Source organism: Hypomesus nipponensis, chromosome 12 (assembly GCF_054491055.1).
Source record: "Hypomesus nipponensis isolate SF chromosome 12, ASM5449105v1, whole genome shotgun sequence".
NCBI classification, from domain to species: Eukaryota; Metazoa; Chordata; class Actinopteri; order Osmeriformes; family Osmeridae; genus Hypomesus; species Hypomesus nipponensis.
In genome coordinates, this window is record NC_140372.1 from 2028510 (window position 1) to 2055278 (window position 26769).

General features: G+C 43.5%; 4 protein-coding genes across 8 annotated transcripts in view; 1 reads left to right on the plus strand and 3 right to left on the minus strand.

Moving 5' to 3' along the window:
- Window positions 1-365: 365 nt before the first annotated feature.
- On the minus strand, window positions 366-2359 carry LOC146260629 (glucagon-2-like). The gene is made up of 6 exons (XM_084667953.1): window positions 2281-2359; window positions 2033-2133; window positions 1708-1863; window positions 1344-1460; window positions 629-766; window positions 366-390 (listed from the first exon to the last, which is right to left on the minus strand). Exons 2-6 carry the CDS (start codon window positions 2122-2124, stop codon window positions 366-368), a joined length of 528 nt encoding a protein of 175 aa, XP_084524079.1. The 5' UTR covers window positions 2125-2133; window positions 2281-2359.
- A 596-nt stretch (window positions 2360-2955) lies between these two features.
- Window positions 2956-9778, minus strand: LOC146260630 (dipeptidyl peptidase 4-like). Its single transcript, XM_084667913.1, has 24 exons — window positions 9410-9778; window positions 9015-9106; window positions 8632-8706; window positions 8462-8514; window positions 8286-8355; window positions 7988-8108; window positions 7619-7773; window positions 7266-7363; window positions 7033-7162; window positions 6776-6814; window positions 6564-6662; window positions 6411-6481; window positions 6177-6230; window positions 5912-6036; window positions 5682-5732; window positions 5495-5596; window positions 5198-5267; window positions 4740-4934; window positions 4355-4409; window positions 4148-4247; window positions 4010-4065; window positions 3852-3924; window positions 3652-3725; window positions 2956-3540 (listed from the first exon to the last, which is right to left on the minus strand). Exons 1-24 carry the CDS (start codon window positions 9423-9425, stop codon window positions 3448-3450), a joined length of 2067 nt encoding a protein of 688 aa, XP_084524039.1. The 5' UTR covers window positions 9426-9778; the 3' UTR covers window positions 2956-3447.
- Window positions 9779-14021: 4243 nt separating this feature from the next.
- On the plus strand, window positions 14022-18557 carry LOC146260631 (sorcin-like). 2 transcript variants are annotated; one of them, XM_084667468.1, is made up of 8 exons: window positions 14022-14179; window positions 14776-14961; window positions 15121-15244; window positions 15337-15380; window positions 16324-16471; window positions 16820-16933; window positions 17403-17461; window positions 17554-18557. In XM_084667468.1, the coding sequence occupies exons 1-8, from the start codon at window positions 14156-14158 to the stop codon at window positions 17578-17580; spliced, it is 726 nt and encodes a 241-aa protein (XP_084523594.1). In that variant the 5' UTR covers window positions 14022-14155; the 3' UTR covers window positions 17581-18557. The 2 variants fall into 2 exon arrangements, with proteins under 2 accessions (XP_084523594.1, XP_084523595.1); XM_084667469.1 differs by having other exon boundaries at window positions 15175-15244.
- A 1142-nt stretch (window positions 18558-19699) lies between these two features.
- Window positions 19700-26769, minus strand: part of kcnh7a (potassium channel, voltage gated eag related subfamily H, member 7a) — a 53238-nt gene continuing 46168 nt past the window's right edge. For 3 of the 4 annotated variants that reach the window (XM_084667464.1, XM_084667465.1, XM_084667463.1), the window contains exons 13-16: window positions 26072-26371; window positions 23859-24006; window positions 22202-22370; window positions 19700-21785 (exon numbers count right to left, since the gene is read on the minus strand). In XM_084667464.1, coding sequence (XP_084523590.1) covers window positions 21456-21785; window positions 22202-22370; window positions 23859-24006; window positions 26072-26371 — 947 coding nt within the window. In that variant the 3' untranslated portion in view covers window positions 19700-21455. The remainder of the gene's footprint in view (window positions 21786-22201; window positions 22371-23858; window positions 24007-26071; window positions 26372-26769) is intronic. The other variant, XM_084667467.1, reaches the window with a different exon arrangement.

The following is a 26769-nucleotide window of genomic DNA, read 5'->3' on the forward strand; positions in this document are numbered from 1 at the left end:
CAGAGCATATGACCATAATTAAGGCATTTTGATACAAATAGCCTACGATAAAACAAAATTTACTGCTATCTGATAATTTAGCACATTATACCTGAGTTTCACCATGTTCGTTTCTTCTCAACTATACAAATATAGAAAATAATTTAGATTTGTAGAAAAAATATTTTACTTAAATTGATGACTGCCTGAGAATGCTCTATGCGTCATATATTCAGGATCAGTAAACAAAGTAAACAATCCTTAACCATTACATCACACCTAACGTTGCAACATGCTTAAGCAGTAGGCTATGGCTTAGTTTTCATGAAGGCTTCTCATCCTGTGTACAGTACTAGATATCTTGGATAAGGCAGCGTTGTCTTCTTTCAGAGATGTGCTTGTCGTTTGTTACTAAAAAAAATTACAATTGTTGCTGAATATTAGAGCAGAGCATTAGACAGAAACATACAGTCTAAAAGTACAGAAGCTATGAGACACAAATATGTATAATAAGTTAAAATGGAGGCAATGCTTCAAATAGGCCTATGCAAGCACAAAAAAAGGTATTGATCCAAAATCTTAGTTGGTTTGCAGCTACAGAATGTTTACGTTGCCCAATGTGTAACTTAAATTATGTACAAGCCATTACCTTGCCCCCGAAGGGTTTGAGGTCATGACCCAAAGTAAATACTCTTTGGCAGCCATGCTGTCTAGAACTTTGGTGACGTCACTGCTGAAGCTTCCGTCTACGTGTCGTCTTAAGCTTCCTTTCCCCTCCTCTGCAAATCTGATGAGCATACGGTACATTGGTCACAAGATTAACATGGGTGTCATTGAAAGCAATTGCTCGTTATGGATTGAATGCACAATATCATGTAAACCACACGTCATCTAATCACAGTCAAGCTATAGTGAGGTGTGAGAAGCCCAGGCAATGCCATCGATCATGAAACAGTGATTTTCAGGAATCGAACAGAATGAGACTGCACCTTCATTTAGGTGTTTATGTAGGCTAGTCTAGACACAACAATCATTTCTGCAAGTATCCTGTTTGCTCATAGTCATCTTTTGAAACCCATGACAACACACATACGTTCAAATATGAGTAAACGCAGTGCATAGTTTCAGGGGGTTTATTTGCACGATCACATGAAATATCAACACAGGCCTTGAGAAATGAAGAGTAGAAGCAAGAAGGAGATGGCATGGCTCTGGAATGATTAAGCAAGTGGTTGATAAGAGTTTCACCCCTCACGCTCTCCCTTTCTATCTCTCTGTGTCTCTCTGATTTTATCTCTTCTTCATGGTACAGTTAAGATGTAGGTAGTTGGTACTGTAGGTGGAAGGGAGGGGGAATTGCCTACTCTCTCCTGGCTCTGCCTGACTTGAGCCAGGTGACGAAGTCTTTGGCTGCCTGATCCTGCAGGTAGGAGCTGACGTCGCTGGTGTAGGTCCCGTCGGCGTGGCGTTTGGAGGTGGTGCTGATGAGACCGAGAGTAATAGCAGGAGGCAGAGGAAGAAAAATCAGTTTAGAAATTGCAGTTCTGTGTGAAGCCAACCCCTTACAAGAACCCGAAAGAGAGAGTAATGTGCATGAAAGATTGAAAACTAGAACGTTTTTGAAGTACTGAATGGTGAATTATCCAAGCAAGGGCATGTCGGCTACTAATTGTGTTACATGTTGCAAGATGTTATTCTAATACATGTTCCACATGCTGAAACACTCACCCACTCCTCTTGGAGTTCATTAGCCACTGGACAAAGTCTTGGGCTCTCCTCTCCTCCATGTAGTTGCTGTAGTCGTTGGAGAAGGTTCCCTCTGAGTGTCTCTTCATGTTAGACAGCTCCCTCGCCTCATCCACAATTGTATCTGCTGTCTGTAAGCTGCAGAAAACCAACATTAGCCTTTGTTTTGTACCAGCCACACGCTTACTGTACATGCGCATAGTTTAACTAGAAATGTTAAATTACCTTGCGATAACAATATAATAAAAAAGGAATCTCAAGTCAATCCAAAAATATGTTTTCATCTAAAACAGTAAAACTGCTGTACCTGGAGTTGTCCTCAGCTTGTAGAGGAACTTGCCAGCTGTTCTGAATGATGACCAACAGTAGAAGAGGCGCAATGTAGCTGACTCCTTTCATTGTTACAACCTGCCAAAGGACCACACCACAGACACACACACAAACACAGCATGAAAGCCCATGCCACACTTTTCAGAACCCAAACCCAGATAAAAGCTCTAAATAAAAAGGCTTGCCCCAGGGAACGGACGGAGACCTCCCATGCTTCCTTCTCACCTGTTCCTGTAGATCCAACTGAGATGACAAACTGAGTTCCGTCTGAGGGGTTTGTTGCTTGCTGCTGTATCTTGGTGGCCGGACAGGTCGTGGGGTTTTATATAGCAGGGATGAGGACAGGTCCACTCAGGTCTGCCTAGAACCCCTCCCCCGTCCTCACACACACACACACACACACACACACACACAAAAGCCCTCATTACTCTCAACCCATTACTCTCAGGGCTCATTGGTCTGCATTGGCAGAAGCTGCAGTCAAACGTTTGTTTAAAAAAATAAGATGTGGCAGCAGCTGTCACTTACGTGAAGAAACCAAACAAGGTGCCATCCTGTCAAATAAGAAATAGAAAAAATACTGAGTGCTACTGTATCATTGATGGTTGTGTTATTTACTGTAATCATGTAGCTGACACCCAATATCAAGTTGGCAAGTGTAGTTTAAAAAAAAATCCAGTGAGTGGAAAATTTTAGAAATGGGGTGTTGTGATTTTCCTTTAAATGTCATTTGAGAAAAGGTCAAGTTTTTTCCATACTTGTTTGTATATACTTAACAAACAGTTAAGTGTGTTTCTTATATACTGACATATTTTTTTACTCAGGGATCTTTGTTTTTTATTTTCTTTAATTGTTTTGATTATTTAAATGATAAAATATAAAAAAGTTTCAATACTCCAGTTAATTCAAATCTGCCAGAATACGTACTGGGATTGTTTTATTAATATTCAAACTCCACATAGCATACTATTATTTTAAATAAAATATATGACATATATATTGTTTGTATAGAGAACAATTTCAAAAATAACATACAATCTTCTTTACATTCAATGGCAAATACATGTAGTCACATGCACTGTATTTGTATACACAATTCTAGAGCAATATAGGTTTCCTTTTATCACTGTCAAGCCATTGCTCAAAAAAATAAAATAATTGTGTAATCATAATGTTTCTCAATATTTATCACATATTTTCCTTTTTCATCAGAAAGACTAGAAAGACCTACAGTAAATACATGAAATTACAATAAGTAAACCTTTTGCAAAAGGTCTATTTGTAGGTCATTAAGTCATAACAAATGTAATTCCGTTTTTTCAGTCAATATTAATTTAAATTACTTTTTTAGCCGACATAAAATAATAACTAAGGATGATTTTGTGGCTGGCTTCAGGCAAAGCACTTGAGCAGGAAGTGACTCATGTGAGTGTAGACGTGCTGATTGGCTGATCCTCCTAGGCCATGGTCCTCATCTGTGTACCACTAGGGAGACAAAGGGGGGGGGGGGGAACTTATACATAGAAAGAAGAAATCTCTTAAATGTAACTTTAAAAAAACATGAAAAGCATGCAGAACGTTCATCAGAATACAAACCATCGCATCAAAGTCCACCTGTTCGTCCACCAAAGCTTTAGATATCTGGGCAGCTTGCTGGAAATGAACATTATCTGAAACAAAGACATTGATGTTGACCTTCGTCTAAGACCTGCCCAAAATAACTTACCTAGATCCCGATGGAGTTATCAAAATGTTATTTTCAATCATATTTCTTACAGATGTACTTGACTGCTTACCATCAGCTGTGCCATGGACCAGAAGGTACTGCACTGATTGGAAATTCTTGGCCCTCTCAGTAACCGTGGAGTTCTGGAAAGTATTAACAAAGTTCAGTACTTTCTGTGAAATTATATCTGACAGAATCTTTTTTATCAGCCTTTTTTTGTAAACTTACCAAGTAGAACTTGTTCTCGGATGGTTGATTCATGTACCGTTCGGTGTAGATCGTATCTAGAATGATGTTACAGTTAACTAAACGTTCAGACTTAAATGAACAGTGAATACATTCGTTATTTAATGAATAATGGCATACCATAATATTCCCACTTGGATACCGGGGCAACTGCCATTCCACACTTGAAAACTCCACTTCTGGCTCCCAGAACCATTGATGTAACATAGCCTCCGTAAGACTGAAAATAATCATGACTGAATTTGATATTTAACTCAGGACAAACTTTTTGTATAGTTCAAGTATGATCAAGTATGATCAACTATAGCTGGTCAAAAACAAACTTACCCAACCCCAAATTGCAATTCGTTCTTTGTCAATGAAGCCCATGTTTGTAAACTCTCTAAAGGATGAAGGGAAATAAAGAAATAAAACATTAATCAAACCATATATGCGATAACATGTTGTAATCCTAAAATGTGTGATTGAGCACTGCTGTAACAGGGAGTCTATAACAGGAAGTGATGACGCTGAACCAGAGTGCGTTAGGAACGTGGTGCTGGAGCCAAGTACACCTGACCTTAAAACAATTACGTCACACACCCGCCGCAAACACCCTAAACGTCTACGTCAAGCTCAACAATCAACACAGAAGTGTCACAATCACGCGTGGATTACCGAGGCGAGATCTTAACGGTGGTCTGTGTAAAAAAAAAAGAAGTATTTTCCTTACTTTGCAGCTGTTATCTGATCTTCCACCTCATACGTTCCCAGGCGCCGGTAGATTGAGTGCATTAACTCATCGCCTTGGTAACCGCTTCCTCGGCCATCAAAGCTGGCGACGATGATTTTCTCGGTGCTTGCCAAGTATGTGGCCCAACTCAGCCGGTAGCGGAAGTCTGCCTTCTGACTGCAAGGCCCGGCGTAACTTCAAAACAACATTAAAACAAGTTTCTTTGAACCGTTCCTTGACTCTGACCGCCGAAAATCTGTTTATGCGCTTCTAATCCTCGATCTTCGGCAGTGCTTTGTATAATGCACTAGGCTATTTGTATGTCTGCTTGTGAAAATATTAAATGTGACCCCATGAGCAGCTATGAAGACAAGGAAAGGGACACAATGGACACTAGTCTGTATTTTTGTTTTTTACAAATTCAATTAAAAATAAGTATTAAAGATGAAAGGTCTTACACATCTATGAGTAATGGATACTTCTTTGATTCGTCAAATCCTGGAGGCAACGTCATCTGGTACCAGAGATCTAAAGAGAGAGAAAGATCACCCCCCCTCATTAAATCATCACAAATCCAGATGCTGTGTTCCATTATCACAGGTATCTTTTCAATTTATGAATTATTTTAACCATTATATAACCAGGAGGGGCTCATTGAGATTAGAAATCACTCTAGCAAGCACATCCTGGCCAAGGTAAGCAGCACCAAGTCATAACAGTTTTACAGTATGTAATCAAATGATAAGAATCAGTACTGTGTCCTCCTAGCTTGATGGTGGCCCGTCGCATGGTGGGCATGTCAATGTTTGACAGAATGTCATCCAGGACCCGGTTGTCTTCCAGGATCTTCACAGCCACTGTGAAGAGAAGGCGCAGGAAGTGAAGGAAGTATGTTTGGACACAGGTTTCGACTTGATGTCTTTTAAAATTCAGTCGACCCACCTGGAATTTCGAAGCGGTTGTCTCTCAGCTCGTGTTGAGGAAGACCGGGACCTGTGGATGATCAGGATAAGATGGAAACCACGCATGGGTCAATGTATGTGTGAGAGAGACTGGATGTTTGTTAGCCAGAGGAAGCTGTGTAGACAGGAACGCGGGTGTTAAAATGATGCTTCTATGACACGGCAGCAGGCTTGAGCAGGCTGGTGAGGTGTTGAGGGAAGCAGACAGACCGTAACAGTCCATTCGAAAGAAAGAGGCGTCTCGGCTGAAGTACACTGAGTTGTACTGACATCTGTCCCCGTGCAGGGTACAAGTTAGACACTGAGGGGCAGAGGGGGGGCCTCCGATGGAGATCCTACACAAACAAACGCAGGCACACACACATTCCAACACAAACATGCGGACACACACAAGCACACGCACAAACATCCACACAGTACATTAGGCAAGGCAATCCCTAGAGTGATAATTGAAGTGAACCTGTGATATTCCTACTTGTAGACATTCCTCCCTCCAGGTTTCCCATCATGCTGGTTACTTGAATAGTACCTGTGCAGAAGAAGTACATTCAGGTTAGATAAGCGTTGTTGAGTGTGTGTACAGTCTTAGTGTGTGTGTGTGTACAGTCTTAGTGTGTGTGTGTGTACAGTCTTAGTGTGTGTGTGTGTACAGTCTGCGTGTGTAAAATCTGAGTGTGTGTATAGTATGCGTGGATGTGTCATCACTTACACAGCATTATTAGTAACTTTCAAAATGTCAAGGACCTCCCATTTTCCTGAGGTGATTGCTGTTGCATTACCCTGCAATTACAGTCAGAGTCATAAAGGTGTGCTTAGCATCAAAGTAGGTTTCCTGACATGAGCGTAAACACACGCTACTTACACCTGTCACATGATGGAGGTGCTTGTAACCAGCAGGGTCACTCATCACCAGGTAAAAACTACTCATGTCCACAGCAAAGGAAGGACTAGGAGGGGAAAACTAGGAATGGAAAGAGCATCACATCTCTCTTAGAAAGCCACTGAACGCTGATGAGAAATAACTAGAGTTGAATCTGATTAAACAAGATTTAACTGTCCGGATGAGGCACGTACCCGTCCAATCCAGCCTGTGTGGCTTTCCAGCTCAAATTTCTGAGAGGAAACAGAAAAAAACGATAGTATTTATTTTTAACTGTTTTTTCACAGTTGGTGTCACACAAGGTCAGACAGCAGAGAGAGAGAGAGACTTGGGCTTGGGCAGTCAGAGAGAGAGAGAGAGAGAGAGAGAGAGAGAGAGAAACTCGGGCTTGGGCAGTCAGAGAGAGAGAGAGAGAGAGACGTGGGCGGTCGTTTTGTAACTTGTGACGTACGTCGTTCTCGCTCCATCTATTCCCGTCAAAGTCGTAGATCTGCAGGAGGAGATGGTTCTGTCTTCGGTTCAGCCACTGGACAGCAACGCGCTCATCCGTGACCCAGGAGACCGTGCTTAAATAATGATCACTGAAACACACGCACACACAACTTGTTTGCTTTGGGTGGTTTCTAAAAAGGTTTCAAACGAAGAGACATGTAAAGAATACTTTATTTCTAAAGTGATCTGTACCCTGCGCCGATGGAAGATGGAACGGGAACAGGTAACACTTTTGATGTGTTGGTCGCATCGACCACAAACAGTTTCACTGCTGGGTTAGGAGTGCCAGGCTACAAAAGCAGAGAACAAGGGTTGGATCACTTGACAGTATGGGCATGATTATATTTTCATTTAGCAGACGCTTTTATCCAAAATCATATTTAGGATGGGATTTAAACCTGCGACCTTGAGCCCTAGCCCTAGCCGAACGCTCTACCCGCTCTGCGGGTTCAAATCCCTGGCTGAATGTCTCTTTGGCTGAAAGCTAAATCAATAGATCACATCTGTATTCCATGTCTTTCTCTGTGTGTTCCTGGATGTCCTACCTTTGGGTATGGGATAACCACCGTCTTAGGATACTGTTCCTTTCCATACCAGGCGTACTCGATGGTGTGGACTAGTGTGTCGTTAAACTCAGCAAAGGCCACATGCCTCCCTCCTGGTGACCACCACAAGCCCTCGTTGGACGAGAACATCTCCTCTGAGCCACATGAGCACATTATGTTACATTGAGTGAATGCATCAGGTTGGCAGTTAGATGTAACTAGCTGTAGTAGTGTGTGTCACTGTGAGGCTCTCAGATGTATGAAGTTATGATGATTTCTGATGTTACGACACAAAAAGTGATCTCAATGTTGTGTTGTAATAAGTTAGGATGGTAGAGGAGTGTTATGCTTGGAGTGAGAGTCTCTCACCCTCGTACACCCAGTCTGGGATGCCGTTGAGGAGCTGGTTTTCCCGCCCACTTTCTGTCACCCTCGCGGCTGGCGTGCCAGGGCTGGCCTTTACGTACACGTTGTTACGCCAAACATACGCCTGGAGAACGGATGTCACCGGTCTCAGGTTAAGATCTCCTGGATCAGCACAGTGCTATGGGTGCATGTGCTGGAGACAGGTGGCTTGGATAGAACTTGACATCATCCCAGATCTTGTGCCCTTACAGGACAGAAATGGGCCTGCCCTTACAGAAGCAGAACATAACATCCAACCTACCATCCTGTTCCCCTCTGGAGCCCAAGCAAAGAACTGGACTTCTTGTGGAATGTCTGTCGTGAGGAATGTTCTTTGACAAAATGTAAACAATTAAGTGTTTGAAGGTTTACAAAATATACGAATATTTAGAAGAAATCAATGAAATGTTAAGATTAGGAGGAGAGAGATAGTCTTACGAGGAGTCCACATCGTAGAGAGAGAACGAGGCTGTGAATGAGTGTCTCCACACCTGTCAGGGACAAGGATGCAGAAACATGACCTGGAGAATACGTCACATGACCTGGAGAATATGTCACATGACCTGGAGAATACCCCAACATACCAACCGAATACATGAAACCATTACCTTTGAGTAGTTGCTCATGAAAGCTACATATTTGCGATCCGCAGACAATAAGTAGTCATAAGCAGCTACTTGATCCTGTTTTTTTTTTTCAAAAGAAAATGTGTGTTTTATTTAATGATATACACACACCCACACACACACCCACACACACACACTCATTCTAAATACGTTGAGTGTGCTGATCCCCTTTCATACTGAATTATTGTAACGACTCATTCTGTTAATTACATTCACATATATTCACATATTTTGCTGACAGTTTTATTTAATAATATGTACAGATAGAGCATGAAGCCTAATGACTGTAGCAGTAAACATCACAAAACACCCAAGCACACACGCGCACACACACACTCATATACATACACAGAAGATTATCTTACAAATGTAGTGCTAGTCAAGAATTCAGAGACATTTCTTGTCAACGTGTTGTGGAGGAAAACAGAGCCATCTTTTTTATGTAGATATTCATGGCCTGCAGAAAAGGAGAAAGCAAAGATTCATTTTGGACTCATCACTTTTTGACCAAAAAAGCAAGGTATTCTAATTAAATTTTACTAACAGTCCCCGTTGTACCCACTGGTAGATCCAACCCCCAACCCCCCCAATGCTAAAAAATATAATTTTTGACATTAAAGTAGGCCACATTTCAATCAATAATAGCTCATTAATATTATTATTATTGGCATTATTTAAACTACAATGTTATAGTAATAACATGTTATAGTAATAACATTGTTATTACTAACACCCCGTCTATCTCCGGCCCTGGATTTACCTGATATCCAGCGCATGTTATACGACCGGACTCGTAAAGAGCTGTTGAAGTAGTCATTCAAGGTGAAAGTTCTTAGATTTGTAATGTTCTCCTCTGAAATATTGGCAGTTTTAGACAAAAAAACTTTTAGTATGACTAAATGGACATGGGGAATTCAACAATGTAGGGTAGTATGAGATGTGTTGGTTCAGAACAGCCTGAAGATGAGATAAAGGGCTGATACTGATCTTGGAGTAGATAACAGCATATGACAGCATTTTTATGGACATCTTTTAAACAGGGTAAGCTGTGGATTAATGTAGGAAAGCACTGTTTCACCACACACTGGTTGTGCTACAACTAGTCCGTACAATATTTGAGAGTAGTTTGAAAACGATATAAAAAAGCTTACCTTTTAAAAAGATTGCCGTTGGAACTGCAATTAATGTGACAACCACAGTTACACCCAAAAGCCCCAAAAGCAACTTTCCGATCTGTGAAATGAAGGAAAAAACATACAGCCTGATATCAACTCACGCTATACCTTTATATTAACCATAACAATCGGCTACTTATTCATGCGAAAGATAAATGCTAGGCGTCTTTTGATTACTATTGCATTGATTACAAATTACATTAACTAACCATGGCGAGAGACGGTTCTTGGCAGATGTTTTGTAAAATGTAAATCTCATTCAGCCGTAACAAAACACAGGTCACGGTGCCCCACGTTCCTGTTCAAAGTGACGTTGGATTAAAGAGTGTTCTGCGCCGAAGGAATTTCTGTTAAATATTATCCCAACGATTTCAAAGGTGGGACAATAAAATTCCGCTGGACTAAAGTTCGTAAAGTTGAAGGGTATTCATCCATTGGCACATTTTTATGAGGAAATCAGTTTTTTTTTTTGAAGTGTAAAGGTGAACAATTCCTTTTATTCCCAGTGAATTAACCAGGGGTAATTGGTGACATTGGTGATTCTCACTGTACATTGTGACTAATGGCTGCTCTCCAGCACGTGGTCCGCGGATTTGGTAATTAAGGTAACGTCACGAGATTTATGTTGTTTAATTGTAACTTGCTTAACTACATGCTCTATGGTTCTTCCCTTCGGCACTTATTTTTGGTTGTTCACAATGTGTGCTTCTTGATTTGGCTACCCGCAATGCTTTGGGGCTATCTTGTTGTTATTATCAGTGACATATGCACTTTGTTAAACTTTCTCTTGGAAGTCGCTTTGGATAAAGCGTCTGCTAAATGAATAAATGTCAATGTAAATGTGATTGTGTCTCTATGAGAATGAAACATCATAATCTACTGAAATGACCGAGCCATGTTCAGCAAATAGCCTACTGGTTTTATTATGAGTAATGACCCATCGTTACAAATGTCATGCCATAAATGATAAAAATCGTAATAATTTATCAACATAGGCTATTTAATGACCCTCTTGAATGACCATCCATTTACACTGCAGTGTACTCTGAAACATGCATAGGCGTCTCTACAGGGCTGAGCAGGCCTGAGTCCAGGCCATAAATGATGTTGACAGACACATTAATGAACTTCCTTTTTAAGTTTCCAGGTCAAGTTCCTTTCTTGGCATTAGCCTACACACATCAGTGTCAGAAACTAAATGGTAGAAACTCCACTTCTTATCCACTTACAGATTATATTGATGTTGTCACTGTTTCCAAAGCATTTTGTTCCATATGATGACATCACAATTGTTCTTGTACGTTATTTAAGCAATAAGCCCCAAGAGGCCTCCGCTTCGCGTCGTGCCTAACAACCTCCCTTAACTGTTCTAAAATCAGCGCAAACCCACGGCCTCTTGGGGCTTATTGCTTAATTCTGTCCATAACATTTCCTACACTCACAATGACCTTTGTGCAGCAAAGAAGCAGTTGAAAAAAAATGTTAGTGATAGAGATACATTTGACCATAGATGCAGACAATCCATTTACTGGAGTTTATTAAAACCAAAATAGCTTTATTTATTTTTTGGGCCAACGAAAGCTCTTTGAGTGAGTCATCTTGATCTTACGAGATACAACAATTTGACTGCACCTTACTCTACGGCAGGCCTATCTTCAGACTAAACGATCACTTACTGTACGAGCATACACACGATGGATCGAGGATGATAAACGCTAAAAGCCTGTTAAAAGCTTAACAAATATCGTACTCTCTCTTTATGGGGTGAGCACTATTCAACACTATTCACCCAAGGCCGGATATCCTTTTGCAAACAAATAGACACTCGTTTCAACCCCAAAGCAGTAGAGTTGGAGAGGAATTTCACTAGAGATCACTTCCATTTATGCGCTTTTGCTTGATGGTAAAGGCTAATGAAATTGTTTACAGGTGACACTTTGTACACATTAAGGGTTTTTATTGGACTCTAGATGTGTATTTGTGATAGCTTCTACGTTTGGTTGTGTGTATGTGTGTGTTTCTATGTTTGGTTGTGTGTGTGTGTTTCTACGTTTGGTTGTGTGTGTGCGGTGTATCGTTGCCTGAAGATTGAGGCTCATACTGGAGCTGCAAAGCAAATGTTTATTCACATTGATGGACAGATGGGTGACATGCACTACAAAGATCAATATCATGATGGCTGGATGTTAGGCTACTGTTTATTTGACATTTTGTATCTTCTTATGGTTTATGAAATGGTGTTCTTTTTTTTTAGGTATAGATTTTTTTTTTTTTTTTTTAGATTGAAAAAAAGAGCTTTACAAAGTGTATAGGTCACTGATAATAACAACAAGATAGCCCCAAAACATTGCGAGTAGCCAAAACATGAAGCACATATTGTGAACAAACAAAATAAGTGCCAAAGGGAATAACCATAAGAGCATGCAGTTACCGAGCGGTCTTGAGCGGTATAAAAAAAAAATAAAAAAAATAAAAAAAAAGAAACTTTTGTATTTTCGAGAAAAAAAAAGGTTCAGTAGGCCTATAAAGACTAGACGGCAGGCCACTTTCCTCCAGTCTGTTCTCCATGTAAAAACTGGTGTATAGATGAACTTGTTATGCATAATGATAGCAACATACATCACCAGCATGACTGTATTGCTTTATAAATGGCCAGACTGTAATATACAGGGGATAACCACTTTCCTCAGGTCTCCAGGGAAATCTGTTCCCCCACGTGTTCTCAGTGTAAGATACAGGTGTATAGATGAAATGTATGACACATTATGATCACTGGAAAATAATTATTGAAAGATGAGTATCCTACAATTATGACACAGAATGCCTTCTTATCGTACAGTACAATAAGTTTATTTGTGCCTGCAACAAAACGTAAGGTTGTGTGTTAAAAACGACACACACAATAATAAAATGTATAACAATAAACTAAAATATAAACAACCGTCAGAACAAGACAATGCTCACTGAGAACTAGGCATTTTCAGTTCAAATTGGGATACACTAGTTCTGTAAATTACAATAGCGCTACTATTAGGCTACACTAAACGGATTGACTTAACAGACTGAAAACAGGGACTGACTAACGATTGAGCAATACAACTTACTATACTATACTATACTTTATTGCCTGTATTTGAGTGTAAATGAACATCAAGAAATGTACCTTATGTTCATGGATAGCAGGTAGAGCACATTATTAACACTGTTTCAAGAGGACCACCATACGAAGTGTGGTCCGTTCTGCCGAGTTCATCGTTGGCAGGAAGCTCCCAGCCCTACAGGACACCTACCACACACGTTGCCTAAGGAAAGCTGGCAGGATTCTAAGAGACTGTTACCACCCATCCTTCAGTCTCTTTACCCCGTTGCCTTCTGGCAGGCGTTACCGCAGCATCCGGTTGCGCACACGCAGACTGGACAACAGTTTCTACCCAAGGGCCATCAGGCTTCTGAATGGACACTGATATGGACATTGATTTACTGCACACTAGTCACTTATACACTGTCACTTTCAGCTACTGGTTGCAGTAACATTGCACTACTGTACCCCACTGTACCTCTCCACCAGGCTCCTGCAATTTTGTACTATTGTACTGTACTCCACTTAGGTTAGAATAGGTTATAGGGTTGAAATAGGTTTTATGTGCATTTAGGGTTAATATAGTGTATTATTTATTGTTATCTGTAATTTAGGAAGTCTTAGTATTAGGGTTAGTATAGTCGATTATTTATAGCTATCTGTATATTTAGGAAGTTTCACTTAATTAAGCTCAGCATAGATATAAATTATGTTCTGTGTACTTATGTTATGTTATGCCAGGTGCTTGCGTTGTCTTGTCTTAAGAATGTCAGTGCCCAGTCTGACCTTGTGTTGTTCTGTGTACCTGACAAATAAAAGACTTGAACTTGACTTGAACTATTAGGTAACACACGCAATTATATAAATCACATTCAGCTCAACAAAGCAACAACAGAAGACATGATTTCGCGCATGCGCAAGGAAGGGGGAACAGGAAAAAAGTACAAGTTCTTTGCAACAGGGGATCTGATTTCTCCAGAAAACTTGTTTCAAAAGCATCTAAAGCGTCCTCTTGTGGCAAAATTCCTTGAGTTGACGACAATACTCCCACCCATGCACTTCCTGATTGGCTATCATACTATCAGTCAATCAGCCCTTGACTTCCGCCTTCTTTCAGCACCTCGGATGTGACGTAACTGGCAGCTAGCTCGGTAGAGAGAGTTAACTGCATGTTTCGACGAACATTTGATTGATAGTTAACATTTAAACGTATACGTGAATCCTTTCTTACTATTTGTTATATCTCACACAAATGGCTTACCCAGGATATGGAGGGGTGAGTAGATCTGTATAGATCGGGATGTAAAGACAGCTGTGAAAAGGGATGGCCCCAGATATGATCTATAAGTAATTAGCTAGATAGCGCCTGCAGGCTAATTTCATCAACTAATCTCTTCAGGTTTTATGTCGTGAGCTACGGAGGAACGGGACTGATAACAAATGTCATAAACGGAAAGCCCTGATATTAACGCGTTAGACATTGAAAGAGTTGTAGCCGACTTCTAGGTAGCACTTTAAGTAATTTTAATTGTATTGTTGTTTTTTGATAACTGAAATCACGTAATGTTCTATCTGAAACGACTTTTGAAACGATAACATTGAGATGTTTTCTTGGTCATTTTCGTGTCCGACATTAAAGCGCTTCCTGCTTCTCATAGACTTACGTCAGTCCGCATTTGTAGGCCGAGCCCTTCTGGGAAATGGTCACGCTTGGTGGGGATTGTTTGAGTACATTGAAAAGTGGTTTAACGCACGTATTGCAATGACAGTTGTATTCACAATGCCTACATGTTTGATTTGATCTGCCACCTGTAAAGCCAGTAGTTTGAAAAGAAAAATAATTCACCAGCCATTGTGTCTCTCCAATTTCAGTATGGGGGTCCAATGCCAGGCATGCCACCGCAGGGGATGTCCATGGGGGGGCCTATGGCAGGGCATATGGGGGGCCCTCCTCCAGCAGGCTACCCGCAGTATGGAGGGGGCTACCCAGGAACATTTGGGGCCCCTCAGCAACAAGCAGATCCCATGTATGGGTACTTCACAGCCATAGCAGGCCAGGTGAGGGATATCAAATCATAAAATGTTAAAAAATGAATGTCATTTGAAACTAAATATATATATATATTTTTTTTTGTTTGTTCCACACACTGTTTAAGGTAACATATCAACCTGACATTGCATATTGGTATAATGGTTCCCACCCTCATGTTTTCCCAGTTGCCCCAGGTCAGGTTAGGGTCTGTGATCTGTTCTTGTGGTTCCTGTGTGCAGGATGGAGAGGTGGATGCTGAGGAGCTGCAGAGGTGCTTGACTCAGACAGGCATCAGTGGTAGCTACAACCGTGAGTACAGCTGATGGTACCCCCTAGCTGGTCAGTAGATCAACTACGTGAAGTTTCAAAAGGGCAGTGACTTATTCTTTCTCCATTGACAGCTTTCAGCCTGGACACCTGCAGAATCATGATCGCCATGTTGGACGTATCCTTTCTATGTGGATGTGACGTGTGAATGAATGTGACAGCCTGACTAGCTAGTGAGTCACCAGCTTCCTGGTACTGACAGCTGCTGATGTTTGCTGTAGGACCTCTGGCTCTGTGGGTTGGCCTCAATGTAGCTGTTGTGTCTGGATGTGTTCAGGATGTGGTCTGATGTGTTCATGAGTCAGAGTGAAAGTGGAAGGACTGGGGAGATTATGAAAGCAGCTAATGCCACGAGACAAGTTTATTCTTGCAGCTCCCTGATTCTGGAGAATGGTGAATTATCCAGAACCTGTTGACACACCTCTGTGTGTCTGCGCTGCTAGCTGTGTGTGTCTGTGCGCTGCTAGCTGTGTGTCTGTGCGCTGCCATCTGTGTCTGTGTGCTGCTAGCTGTGTCTGTGTGCTGCTAGCTGTGTGTGTCTGTGCGCTGCCAGCTGTGTCTGTGTGCTGCTAGCTGTGTCTGTGTGCTGCTAGCTGTATGTGTCTGTGCGCTGCCAGCTGTGTCTGTGTTCTGCCAGCTGTGTGTGTCTGTGCGCTGCCAGCTGTGTCTGTGTGCTGCTAGCTGTGTCTGTGTGCTGCTAGCTGTATGTGTCTGTGCGCTGCCAGCTGTGTCTGTGTGCTGCTAGCTGTGTGTGTCTGTGTGCTGCTAGCTGTGTCTGTGTGCTGCTAGCTGTGTGTGTGTTCTGCCAGCTGTGTGTGTCTGTGTGCTGCTAGCTGTGTCTGTGCGCTGCCAGCTGTGTGTGTCTGTGTGTTGCTAGCTGTGTCTGTGTGCTGCTAGCTGTGTCTGTGTGCTGCTAGCTGTGTCTGTGTGCTGCTAGCTGTATGTGTCTGTGCGCTGCCAGCTGTGTGTGTGTTCTGCTAGCTGTATGTGTCTGTGCGCTGCCAGCTGTGTGTGTGTTCTGCTAGCTGTATGTGTCTGTGCCTTGACCCCAGTCTGTGCAGAGGGACATGACAGGAAAGATGGGATTCAACGAGTTTAAGGAGCTCTTTGCTGCTCTGAATGGGTGGAAGCAGAACTTCATGATGTTCGACCAGGACAGGAGTGGGACTGTGGAGCCGCAAGAGATGGCCCAGTCCATATCCTCTATGGGTGAGGGGCCGTGCTTTACCCAGCAGTCCAATGTTGTTGGGCCAGATCAATGAAAAGATCCAGGTGTTTGTTGATTTGGGTACAACGTAAAGTTCATTGTTTTAACATATGCCTTTAAAACATAGAAAACTATTTAAGCGATTAACCACCAGATTGTGTGGCATATCACCAATGTCCTTGTAGTATAGAACAGGGTATATTTGATATATATATATATATATATATAAACCCCCCAGTGGTCAGTGAAAGTAAAAAGTTGTCAGAAAAATAAATGATAAAGTACAGATACCAGAAAAATCTATTTCCCATCTTTGCCATTGTAAAATGAATGTTTTGGTTGTTTAACAGGGTATCGGGTGAGTCCACAAGCGCTGAACGGCATCATCAAACGCTACAGCAGAGGAGGTCGGATCTACTTTGACGACTATGTGGCGTGCTGTGTGCGGCTCCGCGCTCTCACAGGTACAGACACACCAGCTTATCTACATTCACATTTATTCATTTAGCAGACATTTTTTATCCAAAGCGACTTCCAAGAGAGAACTTTACAAAGTGCAAAGGTGACTGATATTAACAACAAGATAGTCCCAAAAACATTGCGGGTAGCCAAAACATGAAGCACACATTGTGAACAACCAAAGTAAGTGCCAAAGGGAAGAACCATAAGAATAAGAGCAACACGTCTCTAAGCAGGAGTCATTGTGATCCTTGAGGAAACTAACCTTGGGTCCAGCAAACCATTCCTATCTACTCAGTTATACTAAACCCAGACAGTACCACTTCTTCTCTGGTGTCTTGGAGAGTTCATGATGAATACTGTATCACAGCACAAGTTCAAGATAGCATTTGGCTGTGAACAACGCCAGCATATATGGAGTTGATGTTTGTGCTGATCGTGTCCCTGTATATGTGGCTCTGCTGGGTTCCAAAGAGAGCTTTCGGAGGAGAGACACCTTGCAACAGGGGGCGGTCAACTTCCAGTATGATGATGTGAGCATATTAACACATTCCCAACAACGCCCATTCAAATGTCCAGTCCTAACTAGGTAGCTACCTTACACACAATGCTTGTTTCTTCCCAGTTTATCCAGTGCACAATGTCCATCTGAGAGCTTGCGTCGAAGACTGCAGGGTTGGAGGTGAGACTGCCAGCCAGTCTAGTAACCATGACCACCACGGAAGGGAAAGGGGAGAACAATCACTGTTAGCCTATTTACCACTATTAGGGTTTGGTGGTCGACTGAGTATAAGCAACTTGGGTGGAGCCACGCCAGAGAATAGCCGCATCTTTGCTTGCCTGCCTTGTTATCTTGTATGCAATGGAAGAATATCGTGAAGACCTGGCCCTCAAGGGCGGACTGAACGTCTGCAGAGCTTGTCAATTCTGTTGCCAGTGAAACTCAAGCATAATAAAAACAGGGGTGATGGTTTGGAAAAGTGCTGAAAAAGGTGAGGCGATGTGCCATAACAATCTTTCTGATATTTATTCCCTCACCTGTTACCTCGTATTTTATATAACAATATAAAAACTGTAGTATCAACCATATATGCATCTTGTGTCAAATCAATTTAGTAAATAGTTCATATATAAATACAATATATATATTTTGTAAAATATGTAATGCTATGCATTTTTTATTTAGTATGCTTTGCATTATGTTTGTAGTGGTTCTTCGGAGGCCTTTCATTGGTTAGTTAGCGATAAAAAGACAACTTTCCATACACGCGTCAATGAATTTTTAAATCTTGAATCTTTGTGCGAGTGCATCCATGAGCATGTGCCAACTGGATAACTGATTTTACATTTTTATTTCATCAATAACTAAGCCAGTTCTAACTCAGGCAAAGTATCACTGTAAACCATATACAACCATTCAGTATACTTTTACTATGTTGTGTGTGGTAAAGTTACTGTGGATTGAAAAGGTCGTTTTATAATTACAGTCGTGTTAGTTTGGCTGTATCATGGCCCTGTGAATGTAAGAGCTATATTTGTTGAAGTCATTAGATTGAGTTACTAATGTTTGCCAAGGCTGGTTTTGTTGCAGTAAAATCATGACACAATAAACACTTTGTATTGAGTGTGCATTCTGTTGATTGATTTATACAATTGCGCAAATGTTTCAATGTATGTACATAATATTTCATTTCTTTAAATATTTCAAGAACAGAAACATTCAAATTAGCTGTTAAGTGTTGCATTGTATAAAATACAGTGGCAAACATTTAAAAAATGCATAAAAACAATCGAACAGAACTAGATTTAAAAAGTGAAATTTCTATCCAGTAAAGCAGGTTTCTAATTTCTGTGCAAACGTTTGCAAATCCCACAAAGTCCAGAGGCCCCTTCCTTAGGCTGTGATCATACCAAGTACATTTATACAACATCTGTGTCCTTGGAAAGCATGTTAAAACAACACGCTCTGTTCGGTTTGCGCAGGTACCAGTCCATATCTGTCATCCTAGTGTGATGGTGAGTTTGCTTGTTGAGTTATTTACATGCACAGGTAGCCTATTACTATTGCTGAATTCCAAATCCACCCCTATACAGATACAAGTTAGGACAGGGTAATACTTCAGATATCTCTCCGACTCAGGAACGACATTCTGCTGGCGTCATGCAACCTGCTTGAATTCTACAGTTGCCTAGGAAACGAGAGGTTGAAGGGGGAAGTTCTGGAATTCAGCAGCAAGCGTTCCATATTCTGTTGAGGGTGGAAGGCGTGTTGGAGCAGGAATATATCGAGGACACCGAATAAGCAAGAGGATTTGAGAGATATCTGAATACTTGTTAAAATGAAAAATACTCCAACAAATAAATACATGCGTAGATGTTTTTCAGTTGGCTGGTAGGACATTCCATCAGAGTCTGTCTGGCCCTCCAACTGTCTGAGGTATACTGCTACATAGAAGGGGACGATATGTGTTGTTTATAACTTTTCACTGCTCTTACACTGGAGCTTTCAAAAGCGTAATTACCACAAACCACATAGAAAAGTAGTAACCATGGAAAATTAAGTTTCAACTTTTAGAAAAATAGGGTTTTACCGGTATTTTCCATTTCTTCCTCTCCTCGCGATCAACTATCACAAACAAGTCATTTAAAACCAACTGTCAGTTGGTGTTTTCATGCAGTGTCACTCACCTGACAGTGGTTGTTTCGTTTGTGTCAATTCTTATAAAAACGAATACGACTAATTCATTTGTAACATGCAATTCACCCATACGTTATCAATCTTAACATTGTTTAATAATTTAACATTGCATTTGGATGCATACAATTGAGCTGGATGTGATGTAGGGTGTAGTGTGTAGTATGTAAAGGCTAGTATAGCTAAGGCTAACATATTGAACTTGCTAGTTCAGAATCCCTTGAATGTCTCTTCTTGGTCAGTGTTTTAATGTATAGGCTGGCTATTATAAAACATGTTCTTTTTGGGTTAAGAGTCAATCAAATCTTTACTAGTTGCTAATTATTATTATTTTTTTAAAGATCAGAAATTGATTTTCTCTTGGCTTAGAACGGTTAATACAAAATGTGTTCAAAATGATGGAAGACTAATCATGCATGGTAAAGACTGTGGCATACAGTCAATGTCAATTTGTTAAATGATTTTCGATCGTACATTTATGTCCACATTTGCGTCAATTTCTTCTCTGATGTGCTTACAGTAGTACACATACTGAATGTCATACGTGTGTAAGGTGAAGAGCACTACATATAGACACTTCATGTCAAAATAGTGTCAATAATATTCTTATGAATGATTAATTCAACTTACTGAAGAATTTGCTAAAAGTTGCACTACAAAATGTTTATAGTGATAAGCATTTGCGACATATGTAACTGTAGCAAAGTTTGACTGATTTTGTTTTAGACAAAATATCAAATGAATGTAATGTGATATGTTGCTATTATTGCTTTCATGTGCCAAGAGGCTAATATAGTTGAAGGATATCCTTAATCATCGCACACAAACTTTGTCAACATAGGCTGAACATTTTCTAGTTGGTAAATGTTCTTTTAACTAGATTGATTGTGATTAAAATGAATTCATTTAGCAGACTAAGGGGAGTCCAAAGGGACTTACAGTACGGGGGGATTTGAACCTGCAACCTTTTGGTTTTGAGGTCAAGCACACTCCCTCTATGCTAAACCCTTCTTTAATAACCTGTTCTTTTACATCTGCTGACATTTAATGATTTTAAAGTATGTTGATGTTTAGTTTAGGCACAGTATATCTTCTAGACTAGAGTATAATATCTGGCTAGTTGGGTGTTTATCAAGTACATAAAAAGTATTGAAATACATACATGGTGTCTGTTTAACCTGCGACAGAAAAGCTTTTAACTGCACATCTTAAATATGCTCAGTAAAAATGTCTGAGTTTTCAAGTAGCTTTGCTCTAAGAGAACAGGAACAGCGATAAAGGAGCATCGTCAGTTGTCACCGTGACTACGCTGTGAGATGTGCTGTAGGTGTAACATGCGACAGACAGTCGTCACCGTGACTACGCTGTGAGATGTGCTGTAGGTGTAACATGCGACAGACAGTCGTCACCGTGACTACGCTGTGAGATGTGCAGCGGTTGGAACATGCGACAGAAAACACTTCATTGAAACATGCATTTCTCTTTTAGGAACAAGCATGTGCCTTGTCTTTCTGGCAGTGTTATTCTGAAAATATGTACACGGTGAAGAAGGAAACAACCCTCAAGAGCCATGATGCAATCTAACTGTGTGTATGGTGAATGTGTGTTGTACATATGTAACTGAGTGTACGGTGATGTGGTCAGACACATCACCATACCACATGTGGGAGGGACGTTTTTTTTCTTTTTGTTGTTGAAAAAGGAATGGAAGAGTTGACAGTTTTTCCTTGCATAACACAGTCTCCTTAGACCCTGAGTCAGACTTGAGAGAAGACCTCTAGCGCTCTGAAGAGACAGGGGGGAGGAGGATGAGAAGATGCAGGCTAAGACGCCTACTTCCCTGGAAACCCTGGATCAGAGAGGGGTCGGTGGAGCCTCGGAGCTGTGGAGCTGCAGGGGGAAGTGTCCGGGAGAGAGGCCTGTCTGGAAGAAGGGAGGTGGGGTCTAGGGTCCTGGGCCTGGTCCTGGCTGGAGGCCGGGGCCGGGGCCTGGTCTGGGTTCTGTGGGGGAGACTTGAAGGGGGGTGTTCTGTCGTGTCTGCGCTCAGTGTCAACGTCCCTCTCCGGCTGTTCCGACGGTTCTCCTTCCGGAACCGTTTCCACGGAGATCGTGCCGGGTGTGGAATCTTTGGATTTGTTCTGGGGTTTCTCCATGTCTGGGCTCTGGAAAACAGGTGAGCAACACAACCTGGTCAGCAGCAATGGTCACCTCTCCTATGGTCAAGAACACTGACTCAGCTAATGAATGTTTACAACACTGGTGATCCCATCCAGGGGACGCAAGGATGACATGACAGCGGGCACCAATACACATTTGGTAAGGTGGCAGGATCTTACCTGGGGGGCTGGGGGTGGCAGGGTCAGGATATTACCTGGGGGGCAGGGGGGCTGGGGGTGGCAGGGTTAGGATCTTACCTGGGGGGCAGGGGGGCTGGGGGTGGCAGGGTTAGGATCTTACCTGGGGGGCAGGGGGGCTGGGGGTGGCAGGGTTAGGATCTTACCTGGGGGGCAGGGGGGCTGGGGGTGGCAGGGTCAGGATATTACCTGGGGGGCTGGGGGTGGCAGGGTCAGGATATTACCTGGGGGGCAGGGGGGCTGGGGGTGGCAGGGTTGGGCTGGCCCCTGACGGCTGGACTCTGGTAGTCGGGGCTGGAGGCGACGGTGCTATAGGCAGGGGGACCCAGAGCAGTCTGCCGCTGCAGCAGCTGCAGGATGGTCTGGATGTCTGATGTCATCTGGGACTCCAGCCTGCTCAGCAACACACACACACCCTGGTCACGGTCATGTCCTCGATTGGGACTCAGCACAAAGTAACAACCACAGACAGACGTGGAGTCACTGTGCTAGCTGCCTTTCTCCTACAACGCAGCCTGGTTAGCGTTGAACACACACTGCTACTTTGGCTGTAGTACAGCACCTTTGTTTGTACCGTTGAGCATTAAGTCAGTTCTCACTGGAAACACAAGGGGGCACCATATGCCATCCAATACGCAGAGGCTGTAATTTTTTTATTTAGTATTTATAGTTTCTGGAAACTAATATAAACTGTCAGGCCTCTCTGAGTCATCTCATCTACAGGTTCATCTCCACGTAGACATGCAGCTCCACTCATGGCTTCCATTGATCCTCCTGGCTGAGTCAGTGTGTCTACAGCAGGGGAAGTGACACCTAGGGTGTGTGATGTCATCCATACAGGAAGCTGCATCACAGCTTGTCATAACAGTGCTACTTCTACATCCTCACCTTTCATCCCTCATTTAGTTACTAAGACAACAGTGTACACTACCATAGTTACAGACCAGATTAGACCAGTGTACACTACTATATTTACGGACCAGGTTAGATCAGTGTTCACGATCAGTTACCATGGTTATGGACCAGGTTAGACCAGTGTTCAGTATCATAGTTACCATGGTTACGGACCAGGTTAGACCAGTGTTTGCTATCATAGTTACCATGGTTACGGACCAGGTTAGACCAGTGTTCAGTATCATAGTTACCATGGTTACGGACCAGGTTAGACCAGTGTTCACTATCATAGTTACCATGGTTACGGACCAGGTTAGACCAGTCACAATGAGCTGAAACCCGCGATTCTTCCCCCTCACTGTTTTAGCACTTTAGCCAATCAGAGCCAATCACAGCATGGCTGGCTAGCCAGGACAGAGAGCTGAGTGTCTCCATCAGTCTGTCTGTGCTGAACACCACCTGACTGTGCTCCCCCCCTCTCCCCCCTCCCCCAGGACACCGTCTGATCCAGGAGAGATGAGAGAGAGGAGGCCTGCTGGGCGAGCGAGCAGGACACTCACACCTACACTCTTGCTAGACTGGGAAACAGACAGGGGAAGGAGAGAGAGAGGGAGAGAGACAGAGAGGGAACGAGACAGAGAGAGAGGTAGACAGACACACAGGGAGAGACACAGAGAGGGAGAGAGAGAGAAGCCCAGACACTGACAAGACCACAGACTAGATTAAGGTCTTGTTACTTTCTGGGTAATTAGGCCCCACCCCCATCCCGTACTCCCCAGTGATGTCAGATGTCTTTGTGAATGATTGTGTCTCGTGGGCGCTGGGCTATAAATAGAGAACTCCGTCTGCCCCCCGTCTGCCCCCCGTCTGCCCCCCGTCTGCCCCCCGTCTGCCCCCCGTCTGCCCCCCGTCTGCCCCCCGTCTGCCCCCTGTCTGCCCCCCGTCTGCCCCCCGTCTGCCCCCCCGTCTGCTCCAGATGCTGCTCACCTATTCAGGTGCTCCTGGAGGAGGTCCAGTCGCTGCTCCACCTCTCCGTAGGTGAGGTCCGTGTCGCTGTCTTCCTCCCCTCCGTGGGGCTCCTCTGCTGGGCCAGCCTGCTCCTCCACGCCCCTGGGTCTCCCGCACACCCAGCCCTCTGCACACACACAAATACACACGCATGAATACACACACACAAAAGTATACGCACACACAAACCCATATATGAAAACAGACACACACACACACACACACACACTCCTGTTCATCATTTCCCTGACAGTGAGGGCAGCTCAGGTTAGTCCAGGATTAATTCAGATTATTCAGCCTCAGTCAGATATGATACGTCTGATAAAGTCTGAGGCTAATCTTGGGCTGTGAGCTACACACCACCACACACTGAAAGCACAGGCCAGGGAGTGTGATCAGTCAGACTGCTGACTCACACAGCTCCACAGAAGCTCACGGCCGACAGCCTCCTGTTCCTCCAGCATCACAGGGTTTCCCTGTTACAACACCTCCACACAGGACCGCCAAGGAGCAAGTGAGAGAGAGGGGGGGGGGTAGAGAAAGAGAGAAAGAAAGAGGGAGAGAGAGACAGACAGGGGGGTAGAGACAAAGAGAAAGAAAGGGAGAGAGAGAGAGACAGAGAGGGGGGTAGAGAAAGAGATTGAGAGGGGGGAAGAGAAGACAGAGCAAGAGAGGCATAGAGAGAGAGGAGGGGAGGGAGGAGAAAGGAAGGAGGGAGGAAGAAAGGAGGGAGGAGAGAGGGAGGGAGGGAGGAAAGAAGGAAGGAAAAAGGGATAAGGAAGGAAGGAGGTGTTTGGGTACACATGGCCAGGTGACAAGCCCCGTGTCCAGGACTCTAGGAACCTTTGTGACGGGAGCCGGAGGGAGAGGGATGACATTTCAAGTGACACGCGCCTGCTGTGGTGATTACAGGGATCAATAGGCCCCAAGCTACTCTGTGCTGCCTGGCCGCCTGGGAAACATCTCCCTGAGTGAGGGGACGATGCCGTCAAATCACCACGAAGGGAGCCTTCGTTTCAGAGCACAGCTGTGATTTGAGCCATGGTGTGTGATCTGTTCAGTGTCTGTTTGGAGACTGTGTGCTGGCTGGGAGAGGCTCGTTCTCTGGCTGGGGAGCATGCTGCATTCACACAGCGCTGAGCGGAGCTACTGAACATGTAGTTTTGTGTCTGTATGGATGAGTGTGTGTGTCTCAATTTGGCTTCATCCACAAGGGTCACCTCAGGTCACGTTATTACCATTATCACACACACACACACACACACAGGAATCGATGTAGCTTGTGTTGAAGTATGAGCACTCAAACACTGTTCAGCTTATTTACTGAGTGTCTTTCTCTCTTCAAACTCCCCTTCTCTATGCACTGGAGAGCAGGCCACTGAAGGACTCTCATATCCACTTTCAACATCAACTGATTCAAATTAAGAATATGTGTTAAATAGCTACAATCCACCTCTATTTTAGCATTTGCTCTTGTCAAGTGAACAGTTGCTGGTGGAGGACATTGCCCCAGGTTGATGCCCCCAGGCACGTATGTGAGGCAGCCTACCTCTCCACACCCCTGCCATGATGACACAGCCCCCAGTGCCCCCACAGGAGTTCATACTGTATTTCAACATCAAGTTTGAACCACTAGGAGCAAATACCACCCTTGTTTTGTCCTAAAACATAAAAATACGTCCTGAGACACTTTTAAATATGTCTGCTATCCCTCCGGCTGAGTTCAGAGTAGGAGGATTCTGCCAGCGGTGACAACTCTAGTTCACCCTCTCTGAATGTGACCCATCCACAACGGTCACCCTGGCCGCTGTAATCCTCTTAACTGCCTGTTTATCGTCGGGGTGATGCCACATAATCCATGCTGGCGTTTTTAATAGGTGTGACATCCGACGTCTGGGCTTGCTAAATTAGCTCAGTAAAACGAGGCAGATCTAATCCCTCACATGTGGGCGTGCATGTCCTGGGACCCCCAGATCATGGTGAAGGTCACTTGTGTTCATCCTGTGACCCTCCTGCAGGTCCTGTGACCCTCCTTACAGATCTAGCAGCTTCTATAAACATTGGGAACACTAGAACACGAAGGAAGGCAAACGTGACGTCGTTCACAAGTACTGGCAGTCCCCAGATTGGTTGCTAGATACAGTGGAAAAATAGCTTAACGTAACAACAAAGTTGCTAAAGTGACCTCCTACCTTTGTAAGAATGTGCTCTGTCTGTGGTAGCGCCGCCCTGGTGGTGGGAGTCCTTGCTCAGGGCCAGAGACTGCTCTCTTACGGAGGGGTACCCCAGCACCCCCGAGCACAGCAGCCTCTGCTCCTCCTCCTCCTCCTCCTCTCTGCCCTCCTCCTCTTCATCCTCCCCCTCCACCGCCGACTCCCTCCTCCCCCTCCTCCCCCTCCTCTCCGTCTGGGAGGGGGTGTGGGAGCGTGGGCACCGCGGTGTCTCCTGCCCCCCCTCGCAGCACGCTGTCGTCACCTCCTTGTTGTGGTTCCCTGGAGGATGGAGGGGAACAGGTGGAACATCACGCTGGGCTGGGGTGGAACCCTGGCGTCTCTGGTCTACGCTGCCCGGGGACCTCTGCCAGTGCAACACCAGCGAGGGAACTATAGAGAGGTGTCGCGCTCTAAATGGTCCCCACTCTCGGACTTGTGTTCTCGCCGCAAGCGTATACTAACATTGGATGCTCTCCTCCCCCTCCCCTCCTCCCCTTCATGTTCCCTCCAGTCTCTGGAGTGGAAACCCTTTTTCAGTTTGAACGCTTTCAGTTCAATTGTTCTTTTGAGGAAAGGACAGGGAACTCTAAATCAAATATACATCCAAGCCATTTATATTTTGAAAAACCCAGAGCACAAAGAAAGTTTCAAACTATCTATTTTCAACTCTTTGTCCT

What these genes read in the sequence shown, in the direction of transcription:
- LOC146260629 (XM_084667953.1), bottom strand. Translation starts at nt 2,124, where the DNA reads ATGAAAGGAGTCAGCTACATTGCGCCTCTTCTACTGTTGGTCATCATT. An exon ending in CAAGCTGAGGACAACTCCAG is followed by an intron (nt 1,864 to 2,032) that starts GTACAGCAGTTT and finishes GGTTTTCTGCAG; the next exon opens with CTTACAGACAGCAGATACAA. An exon ending in ATGAACTCCAAGAGGAGTGG is followed by an intron (nt 1,461 to 1,707) that starts GTGAGTGTTTCA and finishes CGGTCTCATCAG; the next exon opens with CACCACCTCCAAACGCCACG.
- LOC146260630 (XM_084667913.1), bottom strand. An exon ending in TGGTTATCCCATACCCAAAG is followed by an intron (nt 7,364 to 7,618) that starts GTAGGACATCCA and finishes CTGCTTTTGTAG; the next exon opens with CCTGGCACTCCTAACCCAGC. An exon ending in CAACCGCTTCGAAATTCCAG is followed by an intron (nt 5,597 to 5,681) that starts GTGGGTCGACTG and finishes TTCTCTTCACAG; the next exon opens with TGGCTGTGAAGATCCTGGAA.
- LOC146260631 (XM_084667468.1), top strand. Translation starts at nt 14,156, where the DNA reads ATGGCTTACCCAGGATATGGAGGG. An exon ending in CATCAGTGGTAGCTACAACC is followed by an intron (nt 15,245 to 15,336) that starts GTGAGTACAGCT and finishes CTCCATTGACAG; the next exon opens with CTTTCAGCCTGGACACCTGC. An exon ending in GCGGCTCCGCGCTCTCACAG is followed by an intron (nt 16,934 to 17,402) that starts GTACAGACACAC and finishes TGGGTTCCAAAG; the next exon opens with AGAGCTTTCGGAGGAGAGAC.